Source organism: Monodelphis domestica, chromosome 7 (assembly GCF_027887165.1).
Source record: "Monodelphis domestica isolate mMonDom1 chromosome 7, mMonDom1.pri, whole genome shotgun sequence".
Taxonomy (NCBI): domain Eukaryota; kingdom Metazoa; phylum Chordata; class Mammalia; order Didelphimorphia; family Didelphidae; genus Monodelphis; species Monodelphis domestica.
The window spans coordinates 148,756,538-148,770,769 of record NC_077233.1 but is presented as its reverse complement, the minus strand read 5'-3'; the positions used below and the strand labels follow the sequence as shown (position 1 = coordinate 148,770,769).

General features: G+C 35.8%; 1 protein-coding gene across 2 annotated transcripts in view; it reads left to right on the top strand.

Annotated features, from left to right (window-relative positions):
• Positions 1 to 14,232, top strand: part of ADCY9 (adenylate cyclase 9) — a 198,565-nt gene that overhangs the window by 148,573 nt on the left and 35,760 nt on the right. For both annotated transcript variants that reach the window (XM_001363517.5, XM_007499075.3), the window contains exon 6: positions 3,045 to 3,253. In XM_001363517.5, coding sequence (XP_001363554.2) covers positions 3,045 to 3,253 — 209 coding nt within the window. The remainder of the gene's footprint in view (positions 1 to 3,044; positions 3,254 to 14,232) is intronic.

The following is a 14,232-nucleotide window of genomic DNA, read 5'->3' as shown; positions in this document are numbered from 1 at the left end:
TTATTATATTATGTTATTTTGTTAGGGAAACTGATCATACCAATAACAAAACTAACAAATCATATAATTATCTCAATAGATGCAGAAAAAGACTTTTGACAAAACTCCCATTCCTATTTTTTTTTAACCCTTACCTTCCATCTTGGAATCAATACTGTGTATTGGCTCCAAGGCAGAAGAGTGGTAAGGGCTAGGCAATGGGAGTCAAGTGACTTGCCCAGGGTTACACAGCTGGGAAGTATCTGAGGCCAGATTTGAACCTAGGACCCATTCATATTAAAAACATTAGAGAGCATAGGAATAAATGGAGCTTTCTTTCCAATGATAAGCAGTGTCTACCTAAAACTATTAGCAAGCATTATATATAACAGGGACAAGCCAGAAACCTTCCCCATAAGATATGGGATGAAACAAAGATTCCTATTATCATAACTATTATTCAGTTTTGTTCTGGAAATGCTAGCTATGGCAATAAGAAAAAGAAATTGAAGGAATCAGTGAAGAAATAAAACTATCACTCTTTTCAGATGTTATAATGGTATACTTAGAAAATCCTCGAGAAACAATCTACCTACATTCTTTTATTAATTATTATTTTATCTTATTTTTTATGCCAAATGAGCTCATTTTCATTCTTCCCTCAGTGGTCTGAGCCTGGAGACTTTGCCCATCATGTCAAGAAATCACAAAGCCAAGAAACTGCATCATTCGAGCTGATTAGAATGATTTTTTAAAGTCACATTTTAGTATCCATTGTAGCACATAGCCAGTGAATATACATCAAAGTACTATCCCTTTTAGATATTTGTTGTTGTGTGTCTGCTATTGTAGAATACCCCATCCATGAGATATCCTGGGCTGTTTAAGGAATTCCAGGAATTGGGGAGTGGTTTGATTTTTGTTTTTGCCAGTCTCTGGAGGTTCAGAGGCAAAAAGGTATTTTAGTACTATGAGTCCTGAACCCAGAAAATTCCACATAACATCACATTTATATATATATATATATATATATATATATATAAATATATATATATATGTATGTATGTATGCAGAGGTATATGTATGTTCATATGTGTTTATGTATATATATGCATAAATACACAGATATATATATACTGTTAGTGCATATGTATGGTAAAATTAGGATGAAATCAGTGTAATATAGTAGAAATAGCACTAGATTTGTAGGCAAAAAGCCTAAGTTCAAATTCTGACTGCCACTTACTACCATTTTGACTTTAGATAAATGATTAAATATCTCTGCTTGCCAAGATGATGGTTACCCTGAGAGAAAAACCCTTAAAATTTTGATTTCTACATTTGTTCTAAATATAATCTTATAGTTTATCTTTTACATCTTGCAGAATTTTTTAAATATTGGTTATTTTCCTGTGCTACCTGAAGTGTATATGTTATAGTCCAAATGATACCTTAAGCATTATGGATTTAGCTTTCATAAACTCAAACCTATGAATTGGAAACCAGTGATGCATTATTCACTTATTGTGTAATATTTCGATGTTCAACCTTTTCAGACTTAGCTAATTAACTTCTCTTTTCATTTAAGATGTTATACTTTAGGAAAAAGAACATAACACTAAGTCCTGGGTCATTATCACTTAGCTTCATTTTCCAGCTCTATAAAATGAGGACTGGACTAGCTGGTCTATAAAGTATATTCTAGTTCTAGCAATATATTCACCTATGACTTGAATATATTTGTTGTAAAATGTTATTGATTATAAAGTTGGTTCTTGTTATATGTAATATAATCAATCTAATGTATGTACAATGTAAATGTACCATATTGGTCTAAATCTTCTATTTTCTCCACAAATCTACTTTTCAAAAAGCCTGAGAATAAATTTTTAAAATCTATATTATTTTTCAATCTTCATATTTTCAAATTTTGCTTCCAAAGAGATCATATTTTAGATTTATGGCTCTACTCTTGGCAGTATATTCCTCAGACCATATATATGTCTGGTCTTGTCTCTTTACATTCTCTCTCTTGGTAATCACACAAGCTTCCAGAGGTTTAATAAACCTCTTTATGCTTGTGTTGCCAAATGTGTATATCCAGACCTTCTCCTTCTTCTGAACTATAGTCCCATACTACCAACTGGCCTGTTGGACAGTTCCCCTTGCATGTACTATAGACATCTCAAATTCAACATGTCAAAAACTAGTCATTATCTTTTCCCCAAAGCCTTCCCAACTTTCTAGTTTACATGTGGGCTATCACTATCCTCCCAAATAACCTGTTTTGCTGGTTGCAATCTTATAGTTATTCTAGTCTCCCCCACTTCTTTACCCCCCCCTTCTCATATACAGAGACTATTAGTTCTAAAATCTTGTCAATTTTCATCTGTCCCTTTCTTTTCACAGGGTCAGCTCCCTACTTCAAACTCTTATCACCTCTGACCTATACTGTTGCAATAGTTTCTAATTTGTCTCTTTCCTCTAATCCCTCCTTTCTCCAGTTCATTCTCCACCCTATTGTTACATATATTCCTAAGACACAACATGTTCCTTTGCAAAATAAGTAGCTCTTTATTGCCTCTAGGATAAAATATAAACACCTCCCTGTTTGGCTCTAACTGATTTCATATTACTCCCCATCATTCATTTCAGCCTGACTGATCTACTTGCTATTTCTCAAACTTGGTATTTTACTTTCTGTGCCTTTCCATAGACCATTCCTTTCTCACCTCTGCCTTTGGAGTCTCTATGTCCTATCAAGGCTCACTCAGGTACTGCCCCCACTCAAGACCTTTTCTGATCCATCTCCATTTGTTAATACTTTATACCTTTCCAAAATACTTTATGTTTACTATGTATATATTTTGCATTTCCTTCTCTTTATATCTGTTGCTTTTCTCCAATAGAATGTCAGCTTCTCAGAGGAAAGAGCATTTTATTTTTATTTTTCATGTCTTATACATAATACAACACTTGGCAGATAATAGGTACTTAATAAGTACTTGTTGAATTGAAATGCAAGATCTATTTATGCTTCTTTTTCTCTCTCATATTCAAAACAGGTTATAAAAAATTCTCCTGTGAAGACATTTGCCAGTGCTACCTTCAGTTCGCTCCTGGATGTGTTTCTGTCAACAACAGTTTTCCTCATTCTGTCCATCACCTGCTTCCTCAAACATGGGACCGCTTCTGCCCCTCCCCCACCAACTGCCGTTGTGATTTTCATCATTGCCATTCTATTGGAAGTGTTCTCCCTCATCATCTCTATTAGGTAAAGAATGGGAACCTAAGCATGACAGATGTCTATTGGAATTACATAGAGCACTAAGAGGTGGGGACAATTGGCCATAGGGATGGAGTCTCCAACCACAATTTATCTAGAGGAAAGAGATGCTATAAGACCTTAGTTCTTTCTGTGTCAAGAGGGAAAACTTCTCTGGAAAGGAATATGCCTATCTGGATCAGGTGTTACCAAGAAAGGGGGGCTCCCTACTCTTAGCAGGTGGAATATGAAAAGATTCTTGAAGATTTCTATGTTAATAGCTTATTTAAAGAGAAAGATCAGTGACAGTTTTCCTTTAAAACCATAATTGACTAGGGAGAGTGTCCCAACCCCAAAAGCCCTTGGTCAGTCAAAGATGGAGTTTTTGAAGGGTCTTCCTATCTGCAATAGGATAGGACTTCTGCTTTGGAGGTGATACTTCATCCAGTGAGTGTGCTAAGAAACTGTACAGAAGAGCTCTGTGCCTGATAGCAATTGTAAGGGGAATCAGGCAATCTGATCAGGGTGTCTAATCTGCATGGGTAAAAGAGGAAAAACTCTGAAACTGAGCTGAGAGGTGAGTCATTAGGAGTTGCTTACAGTGGACAATTCTAGGACGATATTCTTATTTTTCTCATCCAAAAATTGAATATTTCCTCATTGTAGGGGAGCTTCCTTAAGCAGTTGTAGTAATCATATAGCTTGGGCTGAATCAGGGCTTGTGTTTGAGAGGAACCATACATTGCTATCTGTTGCCCAGGATGTGACCTCTAGAAGCATCTTTCTTCCAGTAAATTGAAAAAAAAAAATCCATAAGGCATCTAGCAATGTGTTACATACATTTCATTGTTTATTCAAAGGATGACTGTGTTATTAAATATGGAAATAATGTTTCCAACCAAAACTTGAACTGGTAGTATAGTTTCTTTGGTTATATTTTCCCTAAGTCATCCCATCAGCAGGAATAGTACATATTGTTTTAAGGGAATGTATTGAGATATTAGTATGATTTATCTTATGTTTTTAAAAGTTAACTATGACAAGGTCATTATCTTATGATGGTATCCTTGATATTTAAGTGACCAAGGATATGAAATTTCTTAATATCTTAAATTTATAAAATTCTGAGGAGCTTTTAGAAATCATTGAATCTAGCTCCTTACCTATAAGTATTGAATCTTTTCCGAGCAAATATTAAGATGACAGAGTTATAGATTTAAAGGTGGAAGAGACCTTTGGCATTATTTAGTCCAATCATCTTATTTTATAAGTCATCCATGTAATTAAGTACCTAAGAGAAGATTTGAATTTATATTTGACCCTGGAGGAAATAGGGAACCCTTGGAGTTTATTTAATAAGGGAAAATATGGTCAGATTTGCACATCAAGAACAGCAATCTGACAGCACTGTGAAAGCAAATTTAGAGATAAGAATAGTCTTGAGAAAGGGTGGCCAAATAAGATTTGAAATATACATTCTGGGATCAATAATAAAAATTTCATGTGAGATAAAAGAAAAGCTGTTATCTAGATGAATTCAGACCCTTCTGACCAAAAATTATGAGATTCTCTAGATAGAGAGAAGAGGAATCATAGATTCTTCTTTCCTTTCCTTCAGTTAGATACAAAGTGGAGAGAATAATTTGACTTTCCCATTGGAAGTATACTCTGGATATATGAAAACGAATAGATATTCTCTCTTGCTACAAGGCACATCCCTATCTTATATGAAAATTACCATACTTGTATTCTGACTGGCTTTAATTCATACCTTTGTACTCACTCTTTGGATTATCCAGTGTAGCAGAGCCAGATAAGAAAGAAGGGAAGAAAGACTTCTTTTTGTTTTAATACATTTTTATTTATTTTAATAAATATCTCCAGATTACATGTAAAATTTTTTCTATCAAATTTTTGAAGTTTGAGTTCCAAATTCTTTATCTTCCTCCAGTATGTCCACCACCTTTTGAGAAAGCAATCTATTGATTATTCATGTGAAGTCATGCAAAATGTATTTCCATATTAGCTATGTTGCAAAAGAAAATACACGCACACAAGAAAATGAAAGTAAAAAATATTCTTTATTTATTTTGTTTGTTTATTTATTATTTTTAGGAGCCTTTCCTTCTGTCTTGGAACCAGTTGGTTCCAAGGCAGAAGAGTGGTAAGTGCTAGGCAAAGGGAATTAAGTGACTTGCCCAGGATCACATAGATAGGAAGTAGCTGAGGTCGGATTTGAACCTAGGACCTCCCATCTTTAGGCCTGACTCTCAATTCACTGAGCTACCCAGCTGACCCCTAAAAAAAATATCCTTTCCTGAACCAAGTTCATCAGTTTTCTCTCTGGAGCTAGATAGCATTTTTTATCATGTATCCTTTAGAATTGTCTCATAATATTATATTCTTCAGAATAGCTGTCTTTCACAGTTGATCATTTTAGAATACTATTATTATTGTGTATAATGTTTTCTTGCTGCTCACTTTACTCTGTATCAATTCATATAAATTTTACAGTTTTTTTAAACTGTCCTGTTTATCATTTTTATAGCACAAGAGTATCCCATCACAATCCTATACCACAACTTATGCAGCCCACTTGATTGACATCCCCTCAGTTTCTAATTCATTGCCACCCCAAAAAGAGGTGTCATACATATTTTTGTATAAATGGATCCTTTTTCCTTTTCTTTGATCTCTTTGGAATACAAACCTAGGAGTGGTATTGTAGGGTCAAAGGATATGCAAAGTTTTATAGCCCTTTTACATAGTTCCAAATTGTTCTCCAGAATGTTTGGACCAGTTCCCCATATTTCCTCCAACATTTTTCATTTTCCTTTTCTATCATGTTAGCCAATCTGATGGTTATGAGGTGTTATCTCAGAGTTGTTTTAATTGAAGCAAGGACTTCTTAAGGATCTACTATATAGTCACTTTACAGAGATCTTATTTGATCATCATAATCACCCTGTGAGGTAGGTGCTTTTATTATCCCCATTTTATATTTGAAGAAACTGAAGAAGACAGTGGTTAAGTGACTTTCCCAGAGTCACACACAGCTATTGACTTACTGTGTTTAATGGTTTAAATTTGGACCTTCCTGACTACCAGCCTCAGTGCTCTATCCACTGCAGTTGACTGACTGCCTTTAAGTAGGGTAAGACAATGAAGGGTTGGCCTGGAGTCAGGGAATTAAGATGGCACACATAGCACTCTAGCTGCTACCCTGTCCTGGAAACTCTATGCATAGCTACTGCCTCCTCCTCTTTCAGTATTGCAGAAACTTTGAGGTGTCTTTGACCATCACTTGCCCCTCCTAAACCATATCCTAAATGGACCCCTTCACTCTCCCTCCAACTCTGGCAATTGTTCTGGGCATAAAAATTGTTAGTTATGTGGATGAGGTTAATGGAGACACAATTATTTACATAAAGTATTTAGCAAATCAAATTATTCACTTTTCCTAAAGATTTACAGGTTTAGGTGGTCTCTTTCGACCCCATACATTTCTGGAAACTCCACATCATAAAGTAGATCATAACCAAGAGACTGAATTTTTCCATAGAAACAGTGTGCCTAGCTAAGGACTTTGTACTGAGCAAATCATAACAGTGATCAACAATTTTATAAAAGCAAAGATTTTCTTTGGATCCAAGACTGTGGTTTTATTATCACAGGACTCCCTGTGTGAAAACTCCCTCCCTGATGTAGATCCATAAATTTTCTGTGACTTATCAATCAATTAACAAGCACTTATTAAGGACCCACTGAACTAGGGCATGGGGATACAGGCACAAAGAATGAAACAATTGTTTGGGGCATTAGGAAGTTAGGTGCCTTGCTCAGGGTTATTCTGCTATGTGTCAGAGGCAGGACTTGACCTTAGGCCTTCCTAGCCTCAAGGCCATTCCTCTTATCTTTTATAACTCCAAAAACAAAGATATAATAAACCTTATTAAGATTATACTGCAGTGATCATATATGTATAACCCAGATAAGGAAGCAGGTGGGGAAGGGAAACTATTTGGATCATATAACTTTAGAAGACTTAGGTGGAAAGTTGTTATTACATGTAATTGATAAAACAAAATATCTTTTAAAAAAATTATACTGCAAGATCAGTAAGTTAGCTATAAACGTATGTCTCACAAAGGCCCCAAGAATACTATAAAATGCGTATAAGGACTGAATCTGTGATTGTATTGATAGAGGGAACTCCTAGAGTTGAAGTGACTTGCTCAGCAGCGTCACCCAGCCATTGGGGGTCAGAGAAGGAACGTGAACCCAAGTTTTCCTGTTCCCAGATCTATTCTATCTACTACACCATACTGCCTCTCAAATGTGTGTAGTCCCTATTAAAAGAAATACGACTCTCTTGTATCAAATAGAAATTGTCTTGTGAGACAGGGAGTTTCTCATCGCTCCAGAAGTGCTCCAGTAAGACTGGCTGACCACCATTTGTCAAAGATATTATAGAGAAGATTCCTCTGTTGGTTGCAAGATTAGCTTAGAACTCCCAAGTTCCCTTCCAACTCTGAGTCTATAAATTTTGATATAAAGCTAATATGTTAATTATAATGAACACATCATTATTAAATTTTTAAAAATTACATGTTTGACATAGCTGGGGAGGAAGGGAAGGAATGATTTACCTGACCTGGATACCTTTTTTTTTTAAGTCTATTTTTCCCCTTTGATATAGATTGAGGTCAAAGTTTTCAAAATAGTGCCACTGGCCTTAGAGCTACCTATGGAAGTATTTTATCCTGTCCAAGAGATACTTTATTGACAGTTATTATACATCCACGTCCCACGTCCCACTGCATTAGGGAAGCCTTGAAAACAATTTCCAGGTCATCAAGACAAAAAAAATGCTAAGACAAGCATAAGTCTAACTAAATACATTGATATGTCTTAAAACTTTGGCCAAAATTGCTAAAGAAAGGAACAAAATACAGGGAGCATTGTAGTACAGATGTTAATTAGTCAGTTCCAGTGAGGGAAGCTACTCATGTTAGAAGCAGGGAAAGGTGGAAACTACCTTGTATGTATGTATCTATTGTGAGGCAAGGACATTTTGAGATTTTTTTGTGTCCATTCTTCATTAATTATATCACTTATCAAACAAATTAATACGAAGCTTGATTTCTTTTATAGTTTTATTAGAAATTATATTTTACAGCATGAAAATTATTTTGCAAAAAATATTTTTATCAACTTAAAAATAAATATGTTACTTGGTTTCACACCTGTAATGATAGAATCATAGATATAAAATTGGGAAGGACCATGGAGGCATTCATTCTAACCTCATAATTTTATTGTTTGGGGTTTTTTTTAAGCCTTTCTCTTCTGGTCTAGTAACAACTCTAGGGCTAGGCAAGTGAGGTTAAGTGACTTGTCCATGGTCACACAGCTAGGAAGTATCTAAGGTCACATTTAAATCCAGGTCTTCCTAATTCCAGACCTGGCATTCTATCTACTAACCCCCTAATTTTACAGATAAGAAAACTGAAGTGGAGAAAAGAGTAAATTATATACTCCTCCATGCTACCTTTATGAAGTGGTCTTGTTCCTGATTTTGTCTATTACAAAACTGGTATTTACAGAGTGACTTTTTCTTTCAAAATCCAATTTAACTGGAAGATTATCTAGAATTTAGCCTTTATCGCCCTCTTCTGGCCCAATGGTTATGTTACTCATCTATCTGCTAATATAATGGTCAAAATTAAAATGAGTACAGATTTAGATTCCTCAATGCTTGGATCCCACATCATAACTTTCTGCCCCAACTGAATCCATATTACATGATAATGTGTTATGAATAGTATTAAAAACTTGGGCTAATCTTAAAACAAAAAATTCTCAGGCTGGCATTTAAGCCTTGTAAACCTTAAAATTTCTCAGACTTATGAATGTTGGAAATTTCCCCATTAGGGAATCTTCTACTTAAAAGAATTCCCTAGCAGATAGTGAGAATTCTGCTTGAATGTGAAGACTCCTTGCCTTGGGAATATCCCTACTCCACCCTACTTAAGACTGCTTTAGGACAGAAGGCTCCTTGCTGAACAATGAAAGTGCTTTGACCCATGCTTATGGAAAGGACAGGAAGTTCTTTGAGTCATGCCTGTTTTTAAAATTGATACAATGGGATGCTAGGTACCCATATAGGTGGGGCAACTTGTAAACTACTTAAACCTAAAAGGGTGATAACTTATTCAGAGGTTTCTTTCTTTTTTTTCTTTTCTTTTTTTTAAACCCTTGCCTTCCATCTTGGAGTCAATACTGTGTATTGGCCTCAAGGCAGAAGAGTGGTAAGGGCTAGGCAATGGGAGTCAAGTGACTTGCCCAGGGTCACACAGCTGGGAAGTGGCTGAGGCCAGATTTGAACCTAGGACCTCCTGTCTCTAGGGCTAGCTTTCAATCCACTGAGCTACCCAGCTGCCCCCCAGAGGTTTTTTCTTAATGAAATTTGTCGACACAGCAGCATTTTTTTCTGACTTACTAAAGAGATTAAAACTACTCAGCTGTGAATTCAAAATGGGCGGTTCTTTAGAAACATCTACAGTGATTGGTAGATGTAAGGACTTAGGGGAGGTGACAGAGGAAATTTTTGCTCTTAAAAATAAGAGCTCAGAGAAGAGCAAAAAAGAAGGATGTCGATTTCTGACTCTCATTCTGAAGGAGAGTTCCTTTAGGAGCTCCTCTGAGGGACTCTGTCCCTCGGGATAGGAGCTCTGGAGGTTCTTGAGAGAGGCCCTTTGAAGCAATCTCTGGCTGGAAGACTCTTTGAGGAAGGACTCTGGCCTGGTGTCACTAGTATCCTTGTTTAGTCAGACCTTGTGGTGAGTGTTAAAAAACTGACTGATTTCTCTTTTAAGACTCAGGTCGATCAAATAAAATATATTAAAAAAAAAAAAAAAAAGAAATGACAAATAAGATGACCACACACACACACACACACACACACACACACATACACACACACACACACAACCCTCAGAGATTTATATGAAGTAATACAAAGTTAATTGAACAGAACCAGGACAATATTGTACAAAGAAATAACAAAAGTGTAGAATGAAAAACTGAATGACAATTGTTATCAACAAGATAACAATCCGGGATACTTTCAAGAGACTTATGGTGAAAGAGGCTTTCCAGTGCCAGAGAAAGAACTAACAGAGTCTAAATGCAGATTGAAGTATATCATTCTTGCCTTCATTTCTTGCATGAATTTTTCTTTAATGTAAGCAATTTGTGTCTTCTTTCACAACAGGAACAAAATGGAAATATGTATTGTATGATAACCCATGTACAACCTGTATCATATTGATTGTTATTTTGGGTAGTATGGAAAAGTGGGAAGAAAGAGAAGAACATACATTGTAAAGTATTAGGAAACTTTAAAATTGTATCAACATATAATCTGGGAAAAATTAAAATAAGTAAGAAGAAAAAAAATAAATCTCAAATAATAGAAAATAAAATGGAAGTTTTAGAAATTAAAAAAAAAAAAAAAGACTCAGGTCTAGGCCATATTGGCTTGAGGCCCTTCATACTTATTCCTTTCTTACTCTCTCTCTCTCTCTTTCTTTGATTACTCATTGTATTGTTAATTAAAAATCTCTATAAAACCCAATTGACTTGGGTATTTGAATAATTGGGAATATTTCCCTGGCGACCACCTTATATTTGATTTTAAAACCCAAGACACTGTAGTGAAACATATTTCTGCGGTCAAATTTATTCACCCTCTCTTATATCTATCATAATTTATATCTTCCACTATTTTAATCACTACAGTTTAAGACCTCAACCATTTTAAATTTCACAGCCTTCAATAGCATTGCTCCAACTTCCATTTCCTAATTTATTTCATATTGCTTCTCCAGTTTGCTTGCTGGCTGTTGCCCGCACTTGATAGGAATCTGTCTGTCTCTGTACCTTCTCATGAGCTGTCCTTAGGATCTATGATTTGTTTCCTATTCACCTTCACCTCTTAGATTAAAAATCCCTAGTTTCCTTCAAGGTTCAGTTCATATGCTGTTTCTTATCTAGAGCTTTCCCTTTCCCTTCTCAGTTTTCTCTTGTTCCTTAAATTGCCTTGGATTTATCTGTATACATGTTGTGTCACTGCCTATTCACGTCTCAGGCTTTCCATCCTCTTCCTTGACTGAAGTGGTGCTCAAGATTACCAAAGATTTCCAAACCGCTAAATCCAGTAGCCTTTTCTAGTTCTTCATCCTACTTGTCCCCCTGCAGCTTTTGACACTCAAAATCTTCTAGGATATTTTCCTTTGTCTATAACACTTAAGAGATTACAGTTACTAAAAATCATGGATATTCTAAACAAATAAGCATGTAATCTGTGGAATATTTAAGATCTATGGAGAATGAAATTTTGCAGAGTTTCTCAATCTTTTCCAGTGGTCATAAAACTTACAGAATTTTTAGAAAGATCATGGAATCTTGGAATTGGAAAGTAGCTCAGAGTTCAAATAGTCCCAACAAGTGAAGATCTAGCTTCTTGGAGATCTTCATGAGAGGGAGCTTACTTCTTCCCAAAGTTGCCCTTTTAACATTTAAAGGAACTTTGAGAGTAAAACGATGGAATTTGGAGTCAGAGACCCTGGATTCAAATTCTGCCTTTGTCGCTTACTACTTATATATCCTTGAGCAAGTCAACCTCTCTGGGCCTCAGATTAATCTGTAAAAATGAAGAATCCTAAAATCCTAGATATTTCTAATTATTAGGAAGTTTTTTCTTATATCAAACCCACATCCACCTTACTTTTAGCCCTGCTGAGCAAAACAGGAGCATGAGCCTCTTCTATAAGACAGCTCTTCAGATTTTTAAAGACAACTATTGTGTCCTCTCTAAGTCTTCTGTTCTCTAGGTTAAGTACCTCTAGTTTCTTCAGCCAATCCTCCGAAGTTCTGATCCTGTCCCCCTTCTGCTGAATGTCCTTCTAGTCTACAGATGTCCTTCTTATAATATGGTGCCCAGAGAAGAGCACAGAACTCCAGATGTGATCTGATCAGGGCACAGTCAAGATCAGGCAACAGATTGGGTATAATGGGTAAAGGAGGGGGAAGAATTAAAGATGATTCCTAGATTGCAACTTGGGACTCTCAACAGATATAGGCAAGAAAGATAAAATAATATCTGTATTACTTGAGTTTCCTGAAACTGGCACATTCTCAGGTAGATGTTAATGGGGATTTTTCTATATTACTTATCAAATTCCCTATTGATGATCAGAAGTTAATGAGAACATTTAGAGCCACCCTGGTGAGAGAAAGGATGATATTATAGTGCCCTACTGCCATATTCAGATTTTTAAAATCTATTTGGATTCACCTTCTGTTCAATCACTGCTTATAGGTTGTCATTCTGCTGAAACCCACCTCAATCAGAATTAATCATGAGACATCAGAGCAACATTTGCTCAACATAAATACAAGATATATTATAGATAAGGCTCAAATAACACTCTTGCCTCCTGCTTCCCAAATTGTAACCTCCCAAATTTCCAGGGAACAAGTACTCCTTTCAGCCCCACACTGTAACTAATAGAACAGGAAAAACAGGCTCATGAGTCTTTTCTTGGCACTCCCCAAGCTTCCATATGAGACCAGCAAGCAGGTTTTTAAAGTAACATCCACAGTAGGAGTCTTAATTTTGCTGAGTTTCTTGGTAGTGGGACTTCACAAAAACCCTGTCTCTAGGGAGTATTGCTTCTTAGGAACCAAAGACTCAGGATTATCAGATCAGTTCTTGCTTCTCCGCCTGGCATCCCTCTTTACTATTTATCTTTTTCAATCTCTCCAGCTCTCCTTCTATCTCTGCCTCTTGAAACATTCTCCCATCTCTCATAAGAGCTCTGCCTCACTTCTCACTTGGCTTGCTGCCAATGCCCATTCCCCAAAACCAGTGGGAACTCTGGAGGGACCCTTTACAGCATCATAATATGTGGCTTTTATATGTGCTTTTTGGTTTTCAAAACATTTTACTTACATCAGCCCTATTGCTCTGCTATAATCTCAGCCTATTTCCTCTTGTTCTATTCTCAAAGGAGCTTTGGAACAGTTATCTATCTTTCTCTAAACTCTTCCTGTTATTAAAAGTCATCATTAAAGCACCATTCAGTTTTGTCTTCATATTGAATAATCTTATTTCCATTGGTCTTTCTTGTTCTCAGACAACCTACCTTTAAACCCATTCATAGCTTTGTTTTAGACCTTTTTATAAGATCTCTGCATCCATTTTATAATGTAGTGACTAAAAGTTGATACTGTTCTTTTGCAAGAATCAGACCAGTGCTGAATATATAGAAAAATGACCACATAGTTTTTATATTCTATATGTCTATGTTTGCAGTATTACAAGAACTTAAGGTTTTGTAATTTTATTGATATAGATATTTCCATCACTGATACTTCAAATTATACATCACTTTGGCTATCAAGCAAATAAGTGTGAACTTTACTCACATACATTGATGGAAGGAGTCGTTAAATGTATTGTTAAGTAAAGAAATAACCAGCTCTATGCATGTGGCATAACCATATCTATTCATAAGGAAGAAAAGTCTGGTCCCAGATTGAAGGATAGATTAACAAGGAGAGAAAGTGGCAGTAAGAAGATCTATCCAGAAGAGACTTTAGGAATAGTTGAGGCTTATCCTGTAGCAGTGGCAGTGGGAATAGAGAGGAGGGAATAAAGGTAAGGGATATTGTGGAATAAGAAAACAATTTGGAATAACTTCCATTCAACATAAATTAATTTTTAAATCTGTTGTGTGTATCATTTGAATGCATCTTGACTAACTACTAGAATCAGTCATTTTATGCTTACCATTTCTATTGTTGACTCAGTAGTTAGACTTTCTTCTATCAAGTTTTCAGCCTTCTTCCTTCCATTTGTGATCTGATAGAATACAATCCTCTAGTTGGACAATCTACCTATTGTCCAATTTATTTGCTAC